Source organism: Siphateles boraxobius, unplaced genomic scaffold, assembly GCF_051911475.1.
Source record: "Siphateles boraxobius isolate OS27281-9 unplaced genomic scaffold, OSU_SipBor_1 7, whole genome shotgun sequence".
Classification (NCBI taxonomy): domain Eukaryota; kingdom Metazoa; phylum Chordata; class Actinopteri; order Cypriniformes; family Leuciscidae; genus Siphateles; species Siphateles boraxobius.
In genome coordinates, this window is record NW_027509197.1 from 31,560,481 (window position 1) to 31,586,377 (window position 25,897).

The following is a 25,897-nucleotide window of genomic DNA, read 5'->3' on the forward strand; positions in this document are numbered from 1 at the left end:
GAAAGGGAAGTTCAGTATGTGAGTGATCTGTTGTCATAGTAACCTCAGAGGCCTGCTGCTCCTCGATAACAGTGAAAATCTATATCTCAATGGAATTGAATCGAATTGAACTGAATTAGAGGCTTTTACAGCCCGATGGCTCTCCAGTGTCTGTGGCGTCTTCAACCGAAAGTATCACCAAACGCATGACTGGAGTAGTCAGTTGAAGAGGTATCTCATGATGAGAGTGTGTGAGTGAGTCTGTGCGTGCGTGCGTGCGTGTGTGTGTACTCACTGGCGTAGAGCTCACGGTTTTGAGCCAGTCTCTGCGCCTGTTTCTCGAGTTCATCCGTGGAGTTGAAGCCTCGGTAGCGGTCAAAGTTGACACAGGAGGAGAGGTTCAACATCAGCATAGAGAGGGTGGTGATCTGCTCCATGATAAACTTGTTTTTGTCTAACAGGACTGTCATGTTTGCTGAAAAGAGAATAAGAAAAACGGTTCAAGCGACTGCAGATTTAGGATAAGACACATTTGGGTGTATAGGAGTAATGCATCTGGCTATTGTGATGAGTTGTCAAGTGTTCGACTGTAAAGCACTATTCAGACCGGGCTAGTTTTCCCTGAGGAGGTTTGGTAAATTTGCATCTCACAGACTTAAACCCTAATTGGAAAGTAATTACTGTATTTCTCAGGGAGTCATGAATTCAGCATGTATAGATGGTAGTCAGTAATTTAAAGGGATAGTTCATCCAAAAATTAATGAATTTACTCATCATCAAGTTGTTCCAAACCTGTATTCATTTCTTTCTTCTGCTGAACACAAAAGAAGATATTTTGACTTCCATAGTATGAAAAAAAAAATACTATGGAAGTCAATGAGGCCCATCAACTATTTGGTTACCGAAATTCTTCAAAACGTCTTCTTTTGTGTTCAGCAACTTGTTTGACCGTTTAACCAGGTTTGTGACAAGTTGTTAGAGTTATCTGTATGATAGATCAAAATAATTGTATTATTTAGTATCTTTTTAGTGTCTATTTTGCTGCTCACTGTGTTTCCGCTACTATTGTTAAAATAAGATGTTTTGAAGAATGTCGGAAAACAAATAGTCGATAGGATTTTCCATAATAACGAACTCAAAATATCCTCTTTTGTGTTCAGTAGAAGAAAGAAATTCATACAGTTTTGGAACTACTTAAGGGTGTGTAAATGATGACAGAATTTTATTTTTGGGTGAACTATCCCTTTAGATGCTGTGTGAATCGTTAATGTCAATAAAACATCTCAAAAAATGTCTTATTAACCCATAATTATAAGAAAGACTGTTATTTTTTTTTAAAAACACCTCATTATTAAAACCTTTTATTATAACGCAAAAAATTCTCATAATAATTAATCAGAAACAGAAATGCTAAATGAGAACTTTCTCATAATAATGACTTTGTTTCTCATAAAATTGAGAAACATCCTTGTTATATCGACTTATCACATAATAATGAGAAACATTTTGTAATAGCAATGATGCATCACCGTGATATCAAACTCTTGAGAACTTACAGAATTGGTTGATAGTTGAGCTCATTTGTCCAACATCAATACCAGTCTGAGTCTGAATGAAGTTTTGGACGAAGGGATTGCGCAGAGAATTCTGTGAAGAGTTGTTTGATAAGAAACCAGTTAATGCAGTGGAAAAAAATCTAATAAAAAGTGTTTATTTGATTTTCACTTGACTCATTGTAGTATACCTGGAGTATTGGCAAGGTTTTTGTCAGAATGTTAGCAGCCTGAATCACATAGGATGATGACTCAATCCACTCAGATGCATAAAGCTTTAGATCACCAAACTGGTGCAGTGAGGAATTTGACTGCAGGAAATAAATTTTTTTGTTTTTTTACAGTCAAACACAAGACATTAAAAGAAAACACAATATTTTTTTCTCTGTAACCAGACTTGGTCTACAGTATATCTTAAGAGGAGAATCAGATATGACTTTACATGTAGGTCAGATGACCTTCTGTAAAAAATGCAGGATTTATGCTGCACTCAGTTACAAATCGGAAGTGGGATATGTACTTTACTTTGCTGGTGTCTGATTCTCATCTAAGATGTATCCGAGCAACCAAACATTGGAGGAAAAATTACGCTATGCAATGATATCAATACAATTACCAAAACAAAGGGTCATTCACAGTGCTTAACCATCATGTAGGAGCTTTTATTTAATTCATACTTCTTTGAATATACTTCTTTGTGCATACTTCTCCCCGGGTGCTGCCATGTTTGAATGATGTCATACATTCACAGTTTTATTAATATTCTCTCACACTTTTCAATGGAGAAAATCAGAAATTCCAACTTGAGAACGTGGGATTCGATCTCACTCTTTTTTTATTGCTTTTTTTTTTTTTGCTTTTTACATGCATGCAAAAAAACCTGTCAGTTATCATTAATGTATTTTATTACATTGGAAATTTAAAAATAAATGTAAAAGCAGCACCTTTCTCATGATCTCTCTCGACAGTGGTGTGTCTGGTGAGTAGAGGACCTGTCCTAACAGCATGGGCTTAAGGAATGCCCAGGCCACCGCACCGCCTGTAGTGTTCACCATATCCAAGTAGAGGTTCATACAAAAGGGACCTGGAGACCAAGACATAAGCAGTATATTAATTAAGCCTGACCACAGCACTTCATCAATCTGAACTCAATATGCTGTAAGCAGATTCTTGACAGGTCATTATCATAATGCTTTATTGCACATTTAGCTGGATGCTGAGATTATGCATTCATACTAGCATCGTGTGGGATTTTGAACTTCTCAATGAGCTCTTCTCTCTTGTGGTCCGACTGGACAGAAGGATCAGTCTCAGTTAGGATAGGAACTTTCGTTATGGCAAACAGCGTTAGGATGCCATTTTTGCACAAGGCACGAGAGATGGTGTTAAAGGTGGCCCTGCTAGATATGGTGGACCGCTTTCCTCTCACCAGCTGTGGGAGAGAGAATCCAAAGACACAATTAAATAAATAAACAAATAAAAAAATGTATTTAATTAATTAATACATACATACATAAATTTTTCTTTGTGAGAACTTACACTGCGGAACTCCTTGTTGGCCACCAGGTTTAGTTCTCCTATGTTTGTCAGGTATTCCTGCAGTTTGCTAATGGCAGGTACCAGTTTCTGCATCATGCCCGTCAAAAATTTGACCAGCTGTAGCAAAATTCCCACTAAATCCTGAATCTCTTTGGATAACATTAGCTGCAAAAAAAATGTCACAGGGTCACAACAGGCAGCACCAATGGTTTACGGTATTTTTTTACCGTCTTTTTTCTGGAAATGGAACAAAAAGTGGTTTATATATATATACAGTATATAAATATATACAATATCTGGATATTCCTGATAAATAGCTTTTCATTATAAATAAACGGTATAGACAAAATCTTGGCCATTTAACAGCAAGACCCAGCCCTAATCTAGTAAAGTAAATAAGAAAAAATAATAATGTATAAGAAAAAAAAGCAACTATTATTTAGTTCCATAGTAATCATGTGTGAAACATTACTTGTATTTAATTAACTACAATACAGAGGCATTTTGTATTTCATTGGATACAGTATGTCCAATACATTCTGTGGCCCCCGGCTCTTTACCCTGAATAAAGCAGCCTTCGTGTCCACATGACGAAGAAAGAGAACCGTGATGCTGTACCAATCATCTGACAGTTCACAGAAGGCACTGAAGATCTCCTGCCCTGTTGGGTCCAGTCCCAAAGACGAGGGGTCTGAGCACTGGTGCAGGTTTGCCAACCATGTCAAGATCTGTGTTGAGAGGAAAAAGGACAAACAGAGACAATTGTATATTGCCAAATAATAATTGTATATTGCCAAACATCCCACATATATAGGCTATATATATATATATTTATATACATTTTCGTATGCGTTTTTTTTGTATTCGTCATTTGGTGGTTCTGAATTGTCAAAATACCTCTCAAAATGGTAAGGATGCAGAAAAACGTAGAAAATCTAACCCGGTCCAAATTTTTTTATGATGGACGAAAGTTTCAGAGGCAGTTTGTAAATGTGATTGACACAACGTGAGATCGTATTTATTTTTTAACTTCTGAAAATGTATATTATATGTAAGGATACTCTCATACATTAAATGTAAGCTCAATTATTAATCTATAAACCATAGTTAAAATTTGTGTAATATGTGTAAATTTCTCAATTTCCTAAGAAGACCAAGGTGTTGTCTTGCCTTTATATGAATGAACTCTACGTTACTTTGTTTTTCATCAATAATTGTTCCTAGGTATTTAAAATAAAAACATCCTGTACAGTCTTTTCAATATTAAGATGTAAAAAACTACAATCAAACCAACAAATAAGACTATCAATATACTCAAAGTATGAGCAGCAGTTAATTTCCATCTGACAGGAAACCAATGCCATATCATCAGTATACTTTATGAGGGAGAGATTATTATCATCGTATACTGTAATTAATTAATGTATACAGAGACAGTAAACCTCCCTGTGGTACACCAGTATTTAAAACCACAGTCATACATGATAATTATTAATACATATCTGTATTAAAATGTCAGAAACATAAAATAAACATTTTATGGTTGAAAACGCTGAACAGTTGTGATATATAACAAGTGATGAGCGCGTCCATCTCTAGGGGTAGTGCCCCCTCGTAAGGTGTACATTTTAGGACATCCTCAGACCTCAGTCATATGACGAAAAGACATCATGCTTCAGACTAAATGGCTTCATTTTCATGGATTTAATTTCTCTATTTATCCATATACTGGTTTTACTAAAGGGTATTGCTTCAAAGCAGCTTTATCAGGAATAAAGCCCAACGTCCCTCAATGAGAAAGCCAAAGGCAAAAATAGCAATGATATATTATAATGAAATATTTATTTTGGTTTCTGCCTCACACTGTGTGAAGCCTTGATTTTTGGAAAACTCTTTTGAGCCCCTGAGATGTATGCATGATTTGTGGTGTACCTGCATGTTCCTGCTGGGTAGAGGGTAATCTAGCAGAGTCTGAAGAACGGTAGGGGGAAAGTTGGTATACGGCTTGACATCCTGAACAAACAGAGTTGCATTTTTCAGCAGCTCTGAAACTTTCACTTCAGCTGTCAAAATGCAAGACAAAAGACAAGTGAGAGAGCAGACATGCATGCATGACAAAGTTGAAAAAGACTGATTGAACCACCATCTGATAGCAAAGGAACACTGGTGTTTCTGCAGTTCTTTTGCTGGAAACAACGGTTGTACACACCTGGAGATGTAATATTGATATCAAGAGTTTTCAGAGTGGAGACGTTGAAGCCTACAATTTGAGAGAGAGTTGAGGACCTTTGGAAAAAAGAAAAAAGTGAGAGAGAGGTTAAAACCACGAGTATTATTCCTGGAGACAAACAGTTTAAAATGTTGTAAAATGCATTATATAAATAACTATATAAAAAATAAAAATTATATTCTTTTAGATGGAAAACAGTGATAAACAGCAATATAATTAATTAAATTATATATATATATATATATATATATATATATATATATATATATATATATATATATATATAAACATCTAATGAATAGGTGAATCATTTTAACCTATTCATTTGAATATGGGGTCTGAACAAAAAATAAATTCTCAAAATATATCAGACTTGCCAATGCTTCTTATGAAAAAGTGGACATTTGAGGCGAGTGAGTTTAGTCGCTACCCCAGTTTTCTAAGCTTTAAGCTGCGCATGGTAGAGAATGTGACTGTAATAACAAATATAGTGCAAATCGTTGAAAAAGTAGCTTGATACTGGAAATTCTTCATTGTATTGAAAATGAATTAGCTGATTTCACTCTAATAAAAATGTTAGCAGTGTAGCGACTTTTAGTAAGTTACTCCGCAACACTGGTAACATGCATAATACAAGCTACGGCAACAAGGTTGAAGGTCATTATAGAATGCAGTACCAGTCCACTTCAGTGTTGTAAGTGCCAGGGTCTCCAACAAATGTCTGGAAAATCAGATCATAGATGTTGCTGGTTTGGTTCACCAGGCTGGTTGAGAGCACATGGAAGGCCTGGATTGTGGGAACAACGGTGTCACAAAGCAGTCTAGGGCCGAGTGGCAGAAGCTGGCTGATCAGCTGCACAGAGGACATTTTTTCCAGAGCACACACCTACATTAACAAAAAAGAAAGTTACAGGTAAACCAACACTACACAGAAATCCACTCATGTGCTATAACTATATGTATATCTTCAGAATACTTGAAATATAGCATATGAGTTAAATGGAAAAATTTCTCTTTTTGTAATTTTTTTATGGCATTTGCATAATAATGAGTAACTAATGACAAAATGTTGATTTATTTTTTGAGCGACCTATTCTTCTATCAAATGTAATTTTTTTCTATGTAAACCATCAAAAATCTTACCTGAGTTAACAGGTGGTCCAGTATCAGGCCTGAACTTTCATTTGCCCAGTTCGATGAGCCAAATTCAAAAGCAGTGTTTAGCACTTGCAGTAGAAGATGCAGATTTTCTGCAGAGAGACGAGAGAAATGGAAGAGCGAAAACAAAGATCAAGCTTTTGCAGAGCTAAAGTAACTTAAATTCCCTACAGGCATCATTACTTGCACCTAACTCTGCTATCAGGCCAACCTCACAGTGCAGCAAGCAGCAAATGATCTAGCAAAGAAACCCCCCTTAGAAATGAGACATTGAAAAGCTTTATGATGCCTTGTGCTGATTTAGATCTGACAGCTCCTACAAGTATAACACCTCAAGCGATATATAAGATCAGACACTTGTGAGGGAAATTAAATGCTCAAGAAGACATCAACTTTATTAAAGAAAATATACCCCAAACTGGAACGCTTAAAGAGCGACTTATCAATGAAAATGAGGGAGTGCTGCGCACAAAGAAAGTTGGGGGAAACTGTGGATCTCCAGAGAAACAAAAATTGTGGACTCTAAAGTACAGCATGGTGATATATTTTAAAGTTAACTCTTAAGAGGATACTTCATCCAAAGAAATGTATTTACTTGCACTATCTACTGATCTAGATCTCTACTGTCTTGTTTTCTGGTAAAAAAATATCTAAACATCTGCAAAACAAGATTTTTTTGTGAAGTGAAATTAGACTTGTTTTCAGAGCATTATCTCAATTAGGTTAATTTTTCTTACCCCAATGTTAAAAAAATTCTTGTTTAAAGCACAAATGTCTTAATTTTGTTCGATATATGCGGGGAGGGGTTGGGGGGGTGCATGCAGATTTGGAATGACACAAAAATGAGTAAATAATGACAATTACATTTTTGGGTTAACTACTTATTTAAAGCGGCTGATAATAAAAAAAGAGTAGTGAGGAAGAAAACAGAAATATTTGCTATTTTAAAGAGCACAGACACTGTAAAAGGCTTTCTCATATACTCTGTCTGGCCACATGCCTCCTGGCTGAATGTTGCAGAAAGCTGACTTCAAACCTGCTGTTTACTGCATTGCTATGAAAACCAAAAAACAGGTTTGCAATAACATAAACATAAAGCAACATACATTGTTTAATGTCAATGGGGATTACTAAGAGTATTGTATTCAGTGGGAGAATATGGAGCCCAGAAACATTTACTGTGTACATGCATCTTGTTCTTGAGCTAAACAAAAGCAAATTATGCAGAAAATAATTATTTATTCACACCGCTGAATGCAAAATACTTAAAAGCGCTATATGCAACTGTGGAAATCTAGTCAGCACATAAGATTGTCGAAATAAAACCCCTGAATGAACAGTGTTAGAGGTCAATAGATGTTGTGAGATGATTTATGTACCTTTGGATTCGTTGGCCAGACTTCTCATGATGGACTTAATAAGAGAAGAATACTGTAGGTCATCTGGAAGGCTATTAGCAAGGTTTGTCAGCAGCACAGGCAGCCTATGTAAACATAGAAAAGTTTAATTAACAAACAAAAAGTTTATATTTTCGCTGGGTTAACTAAATCGTAATGCACTACACGATGGATTATGATCATTTATTTTCATGACCTCAAGAATGTGTTCTTTTCAGAGTCATAAACTATATTTCTCTGAAGAAGCAAGCAATTATGCAGGGTAAATGCCATGGTGGATGAAAACATGAGAGGAAATAGCCATGCAATGAACAAGAAAAAGTAATGAAAAACTGGGCCTTGTTATGAGCTCATAACCAGGAACCAGCCTTGAGAGCAGAACCTTAAAGAAACTCACTTGTCGGTCCAGTTAGTGTCATTCATCCCCAGCAGATTGCCAATATTCATGCTAGAAGCCCCCAGCACTATTTTGGCGAGTTCAGACTCCACACTGCTGCTATTGCCCAGCGAGATGAGATCTTGAATGGTGTGCAGCAGCTGCTGGGTAATATCAGCTGTTTGGGTGAGAGGGCTTTGGTCTGCTTGGATGATCATTGAGATTGTCTTCAGGGTGTGCTCCAGGTCACCTATAATGCTGCTGAAAGAGTCTGTGTTCATGTTGGGCACCATGGCCAGAAGGTTGTTGAAAGAATTGACTACTTGAGATACAGCCCCATTGACATCCCCAAATGTGCTGGTTTCATTAAGAACAAAAGACATTGTCTCCATGAGTTTGAGCGTGATATTGATGTACAGCCGTCCCTCAACAGGCATTATCGAGTATATGGAAGATGCAACCTCACTTAAAGAAATCACAACTTGTAAGATTTGGATAGGGGAACCGGATAACTTAAGCCCCTCGTAGAGACTCATGGACACTTGATTAGACACGGCCATCAAGATGTAAACAAGGCCATCTGGAGTCATATGCGTGGATGTCGGATCATAAGTAATGTTTAGAGAGTTAAGGAGAGACTGTGTAACCAACTGAGAGATTTCTGGGAAATGGGATGTGATTTCTGCAGTGCTGGATACTCTTGATAGGGCAGTGAAAAGAGCCGATTTGATAGCAAAGAGGTACATGTGTGTTTCATTGGGGAGAATGACAACCATCTGATCGAATGTCTGGGTCAAAAGCATCTCCCTCTCAGCATCACTGCTCAGGCTGTAGTTTGACATGGAGAGGTTGAATAGGATGTGGGTGGCCATGGCACTGCTAAGAATAAGGGGATGGCTGACCTCTTGAACGGATTGTCCATTTGGAAGAGTTCTGATATTTGAGAGGGCAAGGATGTGATTTAGGGAGTTAGAAATCATGCTGGTGGACATCATGACTTTTTCTATGTCTCCAGGATATGCCTCAAGCAATGCAAAGGCTTGCAGCATTTGTCCAGATATGTTGAAATACCCTGCTACCTCTCCAGAGAGGAGTGAGGCGAAGGTTTCAACAGTTTGATCCATGGCTTCCAAATAAGATGCTACGCTCATCTGAGACCCTGTACTGTAAAATGAGCCAATTATGTTTTGGAGAATGCCAGTGACCTGAGGGCTGGTCTCCTTGATTTCCTCAAAGTTCTCACTAAGGATGCTGTTGAGTGTCGTGAGGAACTGGATTGCAGTGTCAGTGCCATTTCCTTCCTGTGAGACGATGTTCGACACTGAAGCTTGAAGTTGTTGGGCCATGTGCTCGATTCTTTGTGCGATGTTCAGAGATGGCTGGTCAGATAGCGCCATGGCAACGTCAATCATTCTTCCAAGGCTTTCTGCCAGCTTCTCTATTTTATTAAGGTCATGCAAACTCCCTCCTTCACTAGCGATCTCCATGAACATCTGTAGGAACTGTTGTCCATTACTAGGGAGTGTCAAGTAAGACAGCACGTTCAGAGCGGTGTCAATGGTTACATCCTGATTCGTGTTTCCAGCCATTTCCCTTGAAAGACCCTTCAGGATGACACCCAAGTCTGGATTTGCGAAGAAAACATGGATGGTCTCGAAAATTTCAGTCGATGTGGGTGAAATGGAAAGAACTGAAACCAAGGCTTGATAGTCTATGTCAAGAAGGTCAAGGAAATCATCCACCGGCTCCCTCTGTACTTTACGGGCAACACTTCTGGTGTTTCTTGTATGGGACACAAAACCTTGTAGGTCCTGTCCATGAGCAATTCGCATTTTAAGTGGGCTTAGATATTGTTCCACAGGGGCAAAGAGGTCACTGGTTAGCTTAATCTGTTTCAGCAGGTTTAAAGCATTTCCCGCAAGGTCTATAAAAGTGTCTGACAAGCACGACAGAGGAGTTGGTATCTTGGTTAGAGCATTCCTTAATATCTCGTACAACTTGCGCAGGATCTCCAAGGCTAAATTTAGTCCAGTATCTTCAGTAGTGTACAGCCAGTTGAAAAACTCAACAGATTTCCACAGGGTGCCACTTGTATCTTCGAAGTGCAAAACCTGCTGCATTACTCCATAAAGCAAGGGCCACTCTTCCAGTAATCCTGTACCAATGATTTGCTGGATCACCTCTTTTATTATATTGTCAACCATGCTTCCATTGGGGTTCATAAATATGTCTCCACCTAGGATATAATTAATGATTTCCTCTGTGAAATTCATTCCAGTGAGTGTGATCTCCAAAGCCTGCATGACGATCAGAGGGCTTGCAGTTGAGTTCTGGATGAGATTGCCATTCTGTAGGATGACCTCAATGATTTTTCCAATTGCTTCGATGTATGGCACCATCCAGGGAGCTTCTGTCTTAATTTGCTCCAGAGCCATTTGTACTGTGGAGAGGCTGATGAGAGAGAAATTAGTATTGCATGTTCACAAAAAAAATTACAAATAAAAATGTCTCTTTAAGGATTCATTCACTAGCTAGATTAGATAATGTACTGTTATGCATATATGGGAGAGATTATGAACCAATTCAGTCCGGCCATACAAACATAAAATGTCTACAATTTTTAAACTGGATTGCTTAAATCTAATTGCCGCAAAACAGTTTATAATTCATCTTGATTTGGTCTCCATTTCAGTGGGCATTCAGATTATTTTTACAGAACTGTATAGTTATAATAGACTGAGAGACAATTTTCATCATGTTCAATAACCTACAGCGGGTGCATAAATGTTCCTCCAGTCTTACGTGACTGATTTGCCCAGATATGCACAAATGCATAATTTGATTCCTATCAGTAGTCAGTTCATTACAAGGATGAGCACATAAAGCAGAATCAATTTAAGAGCACGGAGATAGAGATAACAGAATAATAGAAACTACTTTATCTGCTCAAACCTGTTTGGAAGCAAAGAAGTCAAACTGAATAAATCAACCTTAATGCAAATTTAATTACTCTTACTTAGTTTGTTTGCATGATTCCAACCCCTGGTCCTTATGGGTAATAACTGTAAATCTCATTGCAAATTTGAGGAGGTATTTCGGTAATATAACTGAGCTTATGATAATGTTGAGGTATAATGGGCGTACTGTATGAGTGCATGTGGAATTGCTGCATACTTTTGTTGTCGCCAATTTATTCAAGCTATACAGTTTGAAAAATAATGGTGAAAAGCTCAATACACTTTGAAGAACAGGGTGTGTATCTTTGTAAAAGATCTTTCTCTGTTATAAGACTGCCATTTGTTTTCTGTCATTTAATATGACTCAGGTCATGTATCACGGTGAGAATTATGTTCCTGTAAAAATAACTCCAGTGCATTAATACCTTTGGTACAACTGCATCTGCAAGAGCGGGACATTCCAGTTTTCCTGGTTTGTTAATTCTGATACTGAGAGGTTGGATATCATTGATGTGTAATACAACAGAACTTCAGTTAGGTGAATGCTAGCAAATGTATTGTTCAGGATCGCCCCATAGAAATTCTCAAGTGCCCCGGCCATCATTTCTGCAGTGACGTTTATCCAAAGAGGGTTCATCTCCACTCCCTGTTTAGAAACATAAAGGGACAAAGTCTAAATCAGTCTTTAGTGCACACCACCATCTAGTGGTGACATATGACAGTTGCTTTTGAGAGCAAAAAAAAAAACTGCTATTACTACAAACTACTAACAGAAAAACTGTAAATTGTTCAGAAAGCTGTAACTTGTCTCACTGTCATATTGAAGGCTGGAGTTGCATCTCCTGGTTTATTGAAGGCTGCTATGACTGGCAGTAGACTGGTGTTACACCACAAAGTGACATGGTCTTCACTTATTCCAGTCACAACTTTGACATCCTGCCATATCTGCTCCACGTAGCTGCAGTTCAGGCTCTGACCCCCCAAACCAGCCTGAGGGATAAGCAACGGAAATAAAATAAATATTAGAGAAAGCAGAGATTGCAAGAGATATAGGATGACAATAAAACCTTTTTTTTAAAGAATTTGTATTATTTACTACCAAAGTTCCAATATACTAATATACTACCAAAGTATATATCATTTATATTCTTATTCTTCAGGCACTTGTCACATTTTTAACAAAATAGAACAATATACCAGCCCAATAAATACATAAACACATTTCTCAGTTTGTCAGGATGGCAAAAAGTTTTGACCATGGTTCATACATTGGGCCCAAGGGAAGAGGAGGGTGGATCTTTTTTATATGTTGTGAATTCAAAGTGACTTGATCATTGATACTCTAATAGACAAAGCATTCACTGAACGAGTGGCAGGAAGTAGAGCAATATACAATTATATGCAATATAAAACACAAAAGTAGAAGTATAAGTAGAGATATATGACTCCTGCCAGGATTTGAACATCTTTTGTCTAAGGAAATCAAATTCACTCCCGGGATGAAAAGCAGCATCTAACGCACAATAGCTAATGTAGGCTAGCTGTTTAGCTGTGATTAATACACTTCTTGGCACATTGAGTGGGCCTTTTGGGCCAATATTGCTGTACTCATTTCTAAAAAAAAAAAACGTATTTGTGCCTATAGCTGTTTGGAAACAGACAACAAACTAATTAACAAATAACGCCAAGGTTATGCGAGATCTTATCTCCTTAACACCTGATCAAAAACATAGCACATTACTGTGATATCGTGTTCTTACTAATAAAAATATATTTTAAACCATTAGCTCTCTAAGCCAACCTTTCAAATGCTCTTTTTTTGTGTTTTCAGTTATTCTTCAATTGGCATAATAAGGAGCCACTTCTCTCACTTCCAATCACACAAGAGTACTTACAAAATGTTGTCTTAGCCAAAATTTTAGGATTCAATTTGGCTAGTGGGATACCACCTTAAGGGGAACCACTGTGTAACAACTGATCATAGACACAACTTTCCATTTTGATTTGACACTATCATGCCTATAATGCCATTCTTTCTTTCTGCTGTCACTAAGGACTTTTTTAAGCTGGACCTACAAACACATTGTAGGTATCTGATAACACAGTATCATGCACCTTACTTTGTTATTGATGCAGTATGTGTCATGAATGAGAAGGTTAATCATTCTTCACCAAGCGTTAGTTGCATTAATCATGAATGCAAGTTCACCAACTCTCTATTGAATGCTGAAAACCCTGCAATCTTTACATTCTTTACAACTTACTGAAATTAATGTATAAGTGTCTTAACAGTCCATTACATCAGTATATAGAAATGTTGTTCTAACCTGTAGAGCAGCTTCTGCAGTCAACACAATGGCCTGTGGCAATCCGCTAACAAAAGACTGAGCAGTAAAATTGCTTGTGTTCATAACAAGGAAAATTTCTGTTAAAAGGCTGGACAATGGCTGCTGGAGAACATAGAAGAGCTCTGTGGAAAAGAAAGCACTTGCATTATAGATGCATACAGTTCATATCTGGAAGAATCTGGAATCCTACCCTGCAACTCTTTTGCAGCTGTGTTCAACTGTAGGCATGTTTTTCTCACCTGTTTGTGCCTGCATGTTGTGAGTACTGTTGACAATGGCTTCTTGAATTGTGGACACTATAGACGGCAACGAATCCCACATAGGAGTATCTCTGAAGGTTGAAAACAGAGCAGCCAGCATCTCCTCCAACCTGTTTAACAAACTCAGTTGGATAACCATTCAAAAGCTGAGACAATAAGAAAAAAAGAAAAGTGTCTAATATATTTTGTGGTTATGTTATGTATGCTTATTGGTTTATTTCCTGCCAAATCCATGACTTAAAATGTATGTGTCCTTTTTAATATATAAGTGCCCCTATTATGCTTTTTTGAATATTACTTTTCATGCAGTGTAATATAGACTTCTGTCACTGTAAACGATAAAAAAAGTTGTAAATTCGAAAGTGTACAATAACTTATTGTCTCCCAAAAGAAAGAATCGACTTTGAATTTGACTTTGAACCGCTTAACTGTTAGTTTCTACATGTGCACCACAATAAATTAGAAATATACACATCGGTTTGTTGATGGACATACACTTGTTAAAGCTGATGGTAAGGAATTACAGTTGCAACATCTCATAATGTACGTCAAACTGAATAGCGTATCATGGAGAAAAGCCATGCTCAAGTCGTCCTTGCGATGGAGGTTCGGGTTGAATAACTAGTTCTTCCAATGTTTCATCATCGGACTAGCGCTTGGATTGATATAATAAAATCGACGCCATTGTTACTGTCTTTACAGTGTGTAAAATCACTGAGCTTTAGGAAGCCTACCATTCAGTTATGGTAATGGGCGTTTCTTTTCCGACACACAGTGGCCCTCATTTATCAAAAGTGCGTTCACCAAATTTCCAGCGTACACCTGGCGTACACCCAAAACCACGGTCACTTTGATATTTATCAATATGGACGTTGGCGTACGGCACGCTCAAATCCTATGCCAGGTCAAGAGGTGGTGCACATGTACGCACGTTTTGAGTTAGTGCGGAAATGCGCAGAAAAACAATTCCTAACACCACAAAACGCACTGACAAACTAAAAGATATGAGGAGCTCTTTTCCAAAACGCGATAAACGCCATTTTTAAAAATAAATTTGAATTTTATTTCTATTAATAAACTAGTGTTGTGCGTTTCGCGTTTCGCATACCTACCCAAAGTGACAAGATAAAATAAAAATTCTGCATCAAAATTTATAGACAAGTAGTTTGTTTAGGCATGGTTTGTAAGGAATTATAAACCTGCGGACATATATTCAAACGCACATAACTATAGAATCAATTCTTAATGCGCATGTGAACGCCATCAGCGTCTATCACAGGTTCACGTTTAAAGTCTGTTTAGAGAGAACGGTGTCGTCTTAGCGGCCCCTAATTTAATAACAAACTATCATTTAGACGGAAGTGAATCAATCAAAACTAACTTTAGCTGGAAAAAACATTTTTCAAGAGCCACTATAAAACCAAACCAATCTCTGTTACCTTAAATGATATCTTTATCTCTGTAAAGCTGCTTTGAAACAATCTACATTGTTAAAAGCGCTATATAAATGAGGATGACTTGACTTGACTTGACTTGTGTCTGCAAAGATGAAATTGATGATCACCATTTCCGTAGTGAACGCGCCTATAGAGAGAGTAGCCTATTTCTTTTCGTTTACAATTGTTTCGTTTAAAGACATTTCAAGCTTTCTTTATAGATATATTTCTCATGTCTGTGAGGCATATACTGAGTTTCGGTTAATTTGTGATGAGATGCGCTCCAGTTCACGTGCAATGCAAGGCAGGGACCGCGCTCGCGCCTCCATGTCATGACTCATGATTATATTGTCCGCTATTTGCTTCTTAGTTATTAAATCCAGGCAATTGGTTGATGAAAAAAATATTAAAATTAAGATACAATTTATACAAAACGAAATTCACTTTAAAGAAACGCTTTCTACAAAACAAAACTTAATTAAGTGGCCAAAATCATGTCTGAGCATGTCTCCCGATATATTGCGCATCCTATCTTAGCCTATGTTCACTTTTCATAATCAACATAGATGGGGAAAAAATAACATTATAATTTTTTAACAAATATGAAACTAAATGCACTTAGTTAATGGCTACAACACGTAGCCTAATAGTAGGCCTGAATATTGTTATTACTTTTTTCAAGTTCGGCACGAATTACTATTAGCCTAAATGTGTTACTAAATGATTTGAATGTATTTTTAACATTGTTGTATTTAAGGACTGTATTTGTGTGTTATTTTTAAATTATTTGTTTTATGTGGTGGACAATATTGGAACGTGACATTGGAAATATTTATTTTATTTTTACTATTTAATTTATTTTACTATTTATTTTGTTTGGCTTTTATTTATTTCATGCAGTTGCACTTTTTTAATTTATATTAATTTATAGTATGAGTCCCTGATTACATGTGGCATGTTCTCTTGTTGTTGTTTTTGTTGTTGTTTTTTTAGACAAAAAATGGATGGATTTATAGCGTTTTGAAAAAAAAATACAATTAACTTTGAATTTATCATCAACAATATTGTTGTTTGATTTAATAATAATTTTTCATGATGGTGATGGTCTCGATCTCCAGAGAAGTGTCTCCTCTTTGCCGTCTTCCGTGTGTCCATGGTGTAAAATGAGGGTGTGGGGGAAGCGGATACTTGAATATATAGGGGCGTGTTATTCTAATGACGATCGTTTTCAGCCGCGGCATTTATCAAGGGCAGGTATTGCGTACACCTGGATTTCAAAGGTACGCACAGCTTCATAAATCAGGCGGTGAGAGGAGTGTAAGCATAATCTTACGCCAACATATACGCGCGTTTCTACGCAAGAATGATAAATGAGGGCCAGTAAGTGGTAGACCAATCACAACAGAGTAGAGAAGGCTCACGGAATGAAGGGGATTTGGAGAGACTGAATCTTCGGACGAGTCGTTTGACAATCATTGAAAAAAGTGGTGATGTGCAATGTATATTACGTGAGCTTAGAATTATACAGTTCTATCTCCTTTTAGGGTAGTTCTGAGACATTGAGCATCAAAGTTTTTAAATCCCTGCTTTTTTGTGAGATGGAACCTTTTTATTTTATTAATAACTACTTACAAAATTTTTTTTTACAAATATAATACCACACAGGCATTAATAAACACCTAATGGATAAGATTATGTCAAAAACTCAATTTCGACCAAAAGTGGAGATAGAACCATATAATTCTAAGCTCGCGATTATGAGAAAATAAAAGTGTTTTTGGACATTTGATGTATGTAAACCTGTTGTAGGAGACAACATTAGGAACATTAAAAATAGCATAATAGGGGCACTTTAACTTTCTGGGATTCTGAAGAACATTCTCCATCCTGACCAATATGGCAGAATTTCATCAGCTGATTTAATCAACATCCTTTTAGAAGACTCTAGTCAACTCAGTTTTGGTAAAAAATTGCCACACTACTGATCGTTTTCGACCACATCCAAAGTAAACAAAAGCTATCAGATCTTCAATGTGAGAAAAAACTCATTATTCAAAACCATGATCTCCGATCATTTCAAACATGGTCAATGTTGTCAGAGAAACTCAGAGATATGGCCACATGGACTCTCTGATTCTCTTGACAATGTAAATTAAGCTTTTGACTAAAAATCAAATAGTGAGATGCCAGCCTTACTTGTCAAAGGTCAGCTGGTCAGCACTCCCGGAGAGGATCTGGACTAGAACGGCTACAGATTCTGTGGCAGTCTGGGTGGACTCATTCATGAATGGTGACACAGAGCCCAGAAAGATGGCAAGCTGTGGCATCACAAATCAAGTTAAAAGTTTAAAACAAGTATAAATTTACATGTTTGTGTGTTTTTATTTATGCAAAAAATCATCACATTACAATATGGTGATATTTTTGTGTCAGAAGATCTGTTTGTTTTAAAGGAGATGTCAATAACGGGCCTTCGAGAAATAAAAGCAATTACCTGTTCTGTTATTTCATTTAGGCTGCCAAGACTGAAGTTTCCTAAGTTGTCCCACATGTTTGCATAACCTGAGAAAAAATAATATGGTACATATAATATGGTACATATATCTATGACAACTTGATTGAATAAAAAAAGAATGATGCCCGCAGTAATTATCATCCATTGAATTCCAACAAATAACACCACAGAAAACTTGCCTTCATTTGAGTTTAGAACATACTCTGTGGCCTTAAGAATTCCAGATATGATGAGCTGAGCTGAGTTGTCAGATGGCAGAGAATTCTGAAGCCCCCTCATCACATTTACAATGCTAAAAATTAGAAAGAAAAATATCACTAACTTCCATGACACATGCATAAACAAACACATGTTCTGCATATACACTACATACACACAACGTTTAATGTTTTTAAAATAAGTCTCTCATGCTGACCAAGGCTGCATTATTTGATAAAAAATAAAATAAAACACATTATATGAAACAATATTACAATTTAAAATTGCTGTATTTATTTATTTAAAAAAAATCTTACTGGCCCAAAACTTCTGAATGCTAATATTGTATAATCAGTAGATGAATAGATGAGTGGATAGATAAATGTCTGTTTTTCGCTATCTCCCATATATTAACAGATTATCCCTTATAAAGATACATCCTCTTCATTTATACTTCATTCAATTTGTAGCTAGTAGAGGGGCCTAGGAGATACAAAGGCTGATAATCACTGCACTCTTTCATTTTTTTCACTAAAATATGTATAGAGACATAGACACAATACTTTGGAAGAAACACGGTTTACACTTACACTTCATTCCATTTGTCAGGTCCAGCAGGTTGGGAGCTGGTCTGCAAATAGGTTATAATGCTGTTTTTCATGGGAACCAACACCTCAGCCAAGTCTGCTGGCAAAAGGGCATGAATCGCTCCTTCTACCATCTGGATAGTCTCCTGAGTGAGGTTGCTAGCTTTACTGTAGTCCATGTTAGGGTTCAGGATCAGCTGAAGTGAACCATGAATTGCACCAAGAATACTGTCGACCACATGCTGAGGTAGAGCTCCAGTCAAATTAGAAATACTCTCCAGAAACACTCTCACAGAACTGATGATGGCTTCTGTAAAGTTTTCACTTTGGAGACCTCCTTCAGTGCTAGCCACCTGCAGAGCGTAGGTTAGTGTCTGAGATACTTGTCCAGTGACAGAGATGAAGGCTCTGTCCTCAGGAGAAAGCAATGGTGTCAGTGCTTCCAAAAGCTGATTAAGATCCTTCCCAGTTGATGTGAGATCTACAGTGCTAACGTTCCCCTGGAATATTCCGGAAAGTGCCATTGTTAATTGTTGGGTAATTATCCACTCCTTTGTCAAGTTGCCTCCATTTGAGCTCAGAACAAATTCTGTGAGGTTTAGCAACATAGATATGATGGGCTGAGCCGTGTTGTTTGATGGCCAGGAAACCTGAAGTTCTTTCATGACATTTATAACTCTGAAAAAGAAAATGAACATTGCCAAGTTTCTCATGACTCTTTCATAAGAGATTTGTTGCATTTATTATTCATGTTCTATAATTCTATAATGTTCAGAACCAGACCCTTTATAAACCTAAATATACTTGAATTAAAGGCACAATATGCAAGGATTTTTCGCCACCAGGGGTCGCTAACCTCTTACAATAACAAAAGCGTATACCTATGACGTATATTCCACATTAAGCTGAATTATGGATCTTGTCGTCAAGCTGATAGATCTTTTATGAATGAGTGAATACATTAATGTTTTAACATGACTGTGGTGTGAAGCAGGGCGCGATTGCTAGACGTATACCAGCGCCACACGCAACGCGAGTCCCGCGGATAAAGAAGAATAAGGACATTTCATTCTACCGAACTACGTACATGCAAGTGCTAAATTAATACTCACACTGGACAGTTTATTAGACGAATCAAACTTGAGGTAATGCAGCGCTGTTTCACTTGCTCTAACAGTTACACGATCACACTAAACGGCATTTGAGTGTGTTGAATGTTGTTAGTTGTGTGTTGGCTGTATGAGCCTAAGTACGTTAAGCTAGATCAACATTAGAATAACATACAGATCATATTCTAACATTTCATCATGTTGAACTAAATAACATTGATAGTTTTATGTACATTTGCTCACCTGTCTAAAAGTAGGCTAAATGCAACACTCGCGTCTCTGTCAAGTCGAAGTTAGTCGCAGATGTGGAGCTCTCGGCATCTCGAAAGATGTTGATCTTCGTTTTAGTCCTTTTTTGTCTCAAAGTCTGCTTGCCATGATCCAAAATGTTTGAACAAAACAACAAAAGCGTGAGCGTCCTGCTGGGCATAACGGGCCAGTTGTCAACGTCTAACGCCATGGTTAGGCGGTACGAGGTCAAACCTGGCGGAAAGCAAGGGTAACGCGGATATGACGTCATTGACTGGTGACTCCTCACCCCTGCTCACACGTCCCGTTTCCTTGGTTAAAATCGCAATTTTCTCACGATTTATAAATTGTTTGAAACATTTGGGATATTGTAAGTAATCAACTAAACAAAATATATAACATTGGCCTAGTGGTTTTTGGACATTTTACTGCAAAATCCTACATATTGTACCTTTAATTAAAAAGTGTACTATCTCTAAGTAGTAATAGAAGATGTTTATTGTAGTAACGATGACATTATTGCACACAAGAGTAGTAGCTGTTCTGTGCCACCAGACAGTTAGCAATCACACTACACGTCCGAGCAAAGTGAGAAGGCATCATACTAGTCAAAAGAACCAGACATTGGAGGTCAAACATGATCTGGCACAGTTCAGATAGCCTTGTGTCAGTACACCTTTACACACATATTGAAAGACAGAGATGGCCAGAATGATTTGGAAGAAATATATTGTCTGCACTTACACTTCATTCCATTTGTCAGGTCCACCAGGTTGGGAGATGGTCTTCAAATAGGTTAGAATGCCACTTGTGATGGGAACCAACACTTCAGCTGCCTCTTCTGGCAAAAGGGCATGAATAGCTCCCTCTAGCATTTGGATAGTCTCTTGTGTGAGGCTTGTAGCTTGATTGTAGTTCATATTAGGGTTCAGGGTCAGCTGAAGTGAACCATTAAGAGCACCAAGAATATTGTCAACCACATCCTGAGGTAGAGCTCCAGTCTCATTAGAAATACTCTCCAGAACCACTCTCACTGCACTGATGATGGCTTCTGTGAAGTTTTCACTTTGGAGACCACCTTCAGTGCTAGCCACCTGTAAAGCGTAGTTTACTCTCAGAGACACCTGTTCAGCAATAGAAATGAAGATTTTTTCCTCAGGGAAGAATAAGGGGGCCATTACTTGCAGAAGCTGGTCAAGATCTACTCCGGTTGCTGCAAGATCTACAGAACTAACATTCCCCTGGAATACTGCCTCAAGTGCCATTGTCAGTTGTTGGTTAATGATCCAGTCCTTTGTCATGTTGCCTTCATTTGGGCTCAGAAGGTTTTCTGTGGCTTTTATTATCATTGATATGATGGGCTGAGCTGTGTTGTTAGATGGCAGGAAATTCTGAAATTCTGTCATCACCTTTATAATGCTGAAAAAGAAAATCAGTAAACTGTCATCTTTCCTCCAAATATACATATAGGTACATATAGAAATGTAATTAGAAAGTGAGAGTAAACAGAGAGAAAGAAAAAATATGCAACAAATATAGTCTCTACACTTACAGTTCATTCCATTGATCAAATCCAGCAGGTTGGGAAATGTTTTTTAGATATGTTATAATGCTATTTTTGATGGGAACCAACACCTCAGCCACCTCTGCCGGTAAAAGGGCAAGATTCACTCCTTCTACCATCTGGATAGTTTCCTGTGTGAGGTTGCTAAGTTGAGCATAGCTCATATTGGGGTTCAGGATCAGCTGAAGTGAACTATTGAAAGCAGCCAGAATTTGATCAACCACACCCTGAGGTAGAGCTCCAGTCTCATTAGACAGACTCTCCAGAACCACTCTCACGGCACTGATGATGGCTTTTATGAAGTTTTCACTTTGGAGACCACCATCAGCCACCTGCAGAGCATAGGTTAGTGCCTGAGACAACTGTTCTGCAACAGAAAAGAAGGCTCTGTCCTCAGGGGAGAGTAAAGGGGCCAATGCTTGCAAAAGTTGGTCAAGATCCACCCCAGTTGTTGTGAGATCTAAAGAACTAACATTCCCCTGGAAAATTCTGGCAAGTGCCATTGTCAGTTGTTGGTTAATGATCCAGTCCTTTGTCAAGTTGCCTTCATTTGAGCTTAGAATGAATCCTGAGACCTTCATCAACATGGATACAATAGGCTTAGCTGTGTTGTTCGATGGGAAGAAATTCTGAAATTCTTTCATCACATTGATAATGCTGAAATAAGGAAGATCATCAAGACTGTTATAGGATCTTCCTATCTCTTTATACATACATATACAGGCAATCGAAAAAGAGAGACACTTCATATGGAACAAATAACTACGAAAAAAAGGGATATAAACAATAATTTGGGATTAATATAGTTTTGCACTTACAGTTCATTCCATATGTCGGATCCACCAGTTTGGGAGATGGTCTGCAAATAGGTGAGAATGCTTTTTGTGATGGGTAGCAACACCTCTGCTGCCTCTGCCGGCAAAAGTGCAATAATCAGTCCCTCCACCCTCTGGACAGTCTCCTGTGTGAGGTTGTTAGCTTGAGCATAGCTCATATTGGTGTTCAAGATCAGCTGAAGGGTACCGTTAAAAGCACTAAGAACATTTTCAACCACCCCCTGAGGTAGAACCCCAATCTCAGTATACATGCTCTCCAGAACCACTCTCACAGCACTGATGATGGCTTCGGTGAAGTTTTCATTTTGAAGGCCACCGTCAGTGCTAGCCACCTGCAGAGCGTAGTTTACTGCCTGAGAGACCTGGTCAACAACAGCGAGATACTCTCTCTCTTTAGGAGGGAGTAGGGGAATCATGGCTTGGAGGAGCTTCTCAAGATCCATCCCGGGTGTTGTGATATCTACAGAGGTAATTTCCCATTGGAAAATTCCTGCAAGTGCCGTTGTCACTTGTTGGTTAGTGATCCATTCCCTTATCAAGCTGAGATAGGTCATGATCTGAGCTTCAATTTTAGCAGGAATACTAATGTTCATTGGGAATCCAAGAGAATCGTAGAACACCTGTTGAATCTCAAGGTTTCTTTTAATCAGTCCCAGCTCACCTTGAAGCATAATCATAATTGTATTGGCAACTCGTACAAGATCTTTGCCTTCCAGAGGAAGCTGCACATGGGTCAAGTTCTGGATCTGATTCATCACCAGCGTCACCATATCTGCCTCTGCATTGATGAGTGCCACTTGCATTTCTGTCATGCGTATCAGATGATTGAGAATCTCTGCAAACATACTGCCACTGGTGCCATTTTCAAGCTTGCTAAGATACCACAGAGTGATATCCACATACACCTTCTGTGCATACTGCCCCTGCGCCATCAATGTTGAGTTAATGGTGTGGTATGGATACTGTGGTCTGGTTACCTTTTTCAAGAGGTCTTCCAGAATGTTTAAATCACTTGTAATATCAGTGACGTTCTCTACACCGAGATCCTGAAGGTTCTGTCTGATGGCTGACAGTGTTGTTATCAGCACCTCTTCTGTCAATGCAAGTGGATCAGATCCGGAACTAGACATGTTACTTAGTTTCTGATATTCTACCACAGTGATGTTAAGCAGATCTTTAAGACTCATTTGAGCGTTCTCTGCTACAGGTATTATTTCAATTAAACCAGATGCACTCTGAATGAGCTGAAGGACACATTTGGCTTCTTCACTGGCAGGATGCCATTGGGGAGATTGTGTGGTTTGAGTGTTCAGGCATTGTGGGATTTGAACGGCCATATTCAGAGTCTGCAGTATGGACGCTGACACTCTATAATGAATTGTAGAATTTATTTGTGCTAATTCAAAAATGGTGAGATTGGAGGCTTGTAGTCCTTGACTGATGTTGAAAACAGGAGATGCATAAGCCTGCTCGAGAAGATCTTGAACCTTCCTCACAATTTCCATAGAGGCTTCTGCTGGCTGGGACATGTTCCATGGCAGGAACAGAGTGAGCACATCAACAACAACAGGGAGAGTCATGTTTCCCCTAAGAGGTGTTATTTGGATGGTGATATTATTACCAAATGTAAGCATTGTACCAAAAAAATCAAATACATTCTGGATATCAGCAAAACAGTCCTGGCCAAGAGCTGAACAGATCTCCAGATCTCGAATGAGGACATGAGTCTTATTTAACCCTGCTTCTAACTGATACTGCTGCTCTGGAATCAAAATGGCTCCAAGTTGGCTCAAAATTGTGTGAAGAACTGCAAAACCCTCCTCATTGTTTAGCATCTGGATGGACCCATTGTTCAAGAACTGAAGAACTTCCATGATCACTGGGTGTAGGCTGGTTGTCTGGGATCCTCCTGACAACAGGTTCTCTATCTGCCCCAGTCCAAGAGCTGCCATAATGTCATTTAACAGATCGAGTGAGAGTTGAGTGTCAAACTGCTGTGTGGACTCAATGTTGGATAGGAGCTGAATTTCTTTTTCAACTGTATTAATGAGGTTCAGCAACAAGTCTTGTAATGAAATCTCACCACCAAGCAATTGACTAGGTATGCTGTTTACAAGGACTTGATGCAAAAGTGACATGTAACTGTTTTGGAGGAAAGCCACTGTTCCCTGGAGAGGTCTAAAATCAGAATAAAAAATGTCTGTATTACAGATGAAATTAGTCTATAAATATATATATATATATATATATATATATATATATATATATATATATATATATATATATATATATATACATATGGGTCTTCTAATGCAGTTTAATATTTTTTGAATATCATGAATGCACATAGTAGTACAGGAGGTAAATATTACTTTTGTATCAATATATATTTTGCTGTAAACAATCACTACCTTAGCAGGCTGTCAGGTTCAGAGATCACTTCAGATATCAAAGAATGAATCAGTGGAACAGATGTTTCCCAGGTAAAGCCGGTCTGACAGTTGAAAGTCGATGTAGTACCTGCAAAAAGGTGAGAATAATTCACTGAATAATTATTCATAGTTTTGTTAATTTTAATTGTAATTTTGTTGAAATAAATAAAATTACAATCAAGCAATAACTTCAGAAATTTCACAATGATGTTAAGTTATAAGATAATTTGAAATTATAACACCTTTTATTAAATGTCAAAGTTATATTTATGTCATATCAATAAAACTGGCAACAAATGGTAACTTAAGTTATAAATATACTATTGTTCATTGTTATTTCATGTTTGTTCGAAATACATACATTTTAATTTATACAGCTTATATACTTATATAATAATTCAATTATAATTACAATTGATTATATTTAATTATAATTCAACATTTTTTAAAAAAAATTATTAAAAAACGATATATATATTTTTAAATAGATTAATAAATGATGTAAAAAGATTACTCATCATTATAAAATTAATAGCAACAGCTATGTTAAATCATATAATTCCACAACATAATCAGATATTAATAATAAAGTCTACTGATTGATCACAGATTTGCAATTTTTTGACACTCACAGTTTGGTGATACAGTGGCATTTGGTTGGTAGGTCAAAATCCAATAAGCCATATGAAAATATGGTTCCATGGAGGGCCACTGAGAGCTATTCTCTAGCAGTGAACCCATGGTCTCAAGTGCATCAGTAGCCCTGTTTCACCAGAAATTAAAATGCAAATAAACATGTAAATTGCCCTGAAATGTGTTTCTATGGGGACTATAATAGTTTGGTTCACTATTTGATGTAATTCTCAACAAAAAACATCCTGATCACATAGCAGAAATTGAACAATAAGTAGGTTACTGACCTGGTCAACAGAATCTGGTGCAAACCAGCTGAAATGTTCCCCGGGATCCAAGCAGCGAAATATTCCTCATTAAGCTTAGTTTGCAAGTTCTGAAGAGCAGAGCCATACTGCTGGGAGGTTGTGTATAGACTGTGCCACTCCGCCATAAGAATGGAGGGTGTGACGTTGTACATTACAGTTCCATTTACTACACCAACCAACTGTTGGACCTGTGAAAACATTTTTAGTAATAATCATTCATTTCCATTTTTTGT

General features: G+C 37.6%; 1 protein-coding gene across 1 annotated transcript in view; it reads right to left on the reverse strand.

Annotated features, from left to right (window-relative positions):
- abca12 (ATP-binding cassette, sub-family A (ABC1), member 12) overlaps positions 1-25,897 on the reverse strand; it is a 90,272-nt gene that overhangs the window by 34,740 nt on the left and 29,635 nt on the right. The window contains exons 16-42 of the mRNA XM_077215687.1: positions 25,644-25,852; positions 25,356-25,486; positions 24,703-24,811; positions 22,274-24,469; positions 21,444-22,112; positions 20,636-21,310; positions 18,537-19,211; positions 17,928-18,040; positions 17,728-17,795; positions 17,430-17,551; positions 13,777-13,907; positions 13,517-13,659; positions 12,003-12,179; positions 11,615-11,835; positions 8,254-10,683; positions 7,839-7,942; positions 6,445-6,551; positions 5,979-6,187; positions 5,281-5,357; positions 5,004-5,134; positions 3,632-3,799; positions 3,072-3,236; positions 2,769-2,964; positions 2,477-2,616; positions 1,724-1,843; positions 1,536-1,626; positions 275-454 (exon numbers count right to left, since the gene is read on the reverse strand). Of these exons, the coding sequence (XP_077071802.1) occupies positions 275-454; positions 1,536-1,626; positions 1,724-1,843; positions 2,477-2,616; positions 2,769-2,964; positions 3,072-3,236; positions 3,632-3,799; positions 5,004-5,134; positions 5,281-5,357; positions 5,979-6,187; positions 6,445-6,551; positions 7,839-7,942; positions 8,254-10,683; positions 11,615-11,835; positions 12,003-12,179; positions 13,517-13,659; positions 13,777-13,907; positions 17,430-17,551; positions 17,728-17,795; positions 17,928-18,040; positions 18,537-19,211; positions 20,636-21,310; positions 21,444-22,112; positions 22,274-24,469; positions 24,703-24,811; positions 25,356-25,486; positions 25,644-25,852 (9,757 nt within the window). The remainder of the gene's footprint in view (positions 1-274; positions 455-1,535; positions 1,627-1,723; positions 1,844-2,476; positions 2,617-2,768; positions 2,965-3,071; positions 3,237-3,631; positions 3,800-5,003; positions 5,135-5,280; positions 5,358-5,978; positions 6,188-6,444; positions 6,552-7,838; positions 7,943-8,253; positions 10,684-11,614; positions 11,836-12,002; positions 12,180-13,516; positions 13,660-13,776; positions 13,908-17,429; positions 17,552-17,727; positions 17,796-17,927; positions 18,041-18,536; positions 19,212-20,635; positions 21,311-21,443; positions 22,113-22,273; positions 24,470-24,702; positions 24,812-25,355; positions 25,487-25,643; positions 25,853-25,897) is intronic.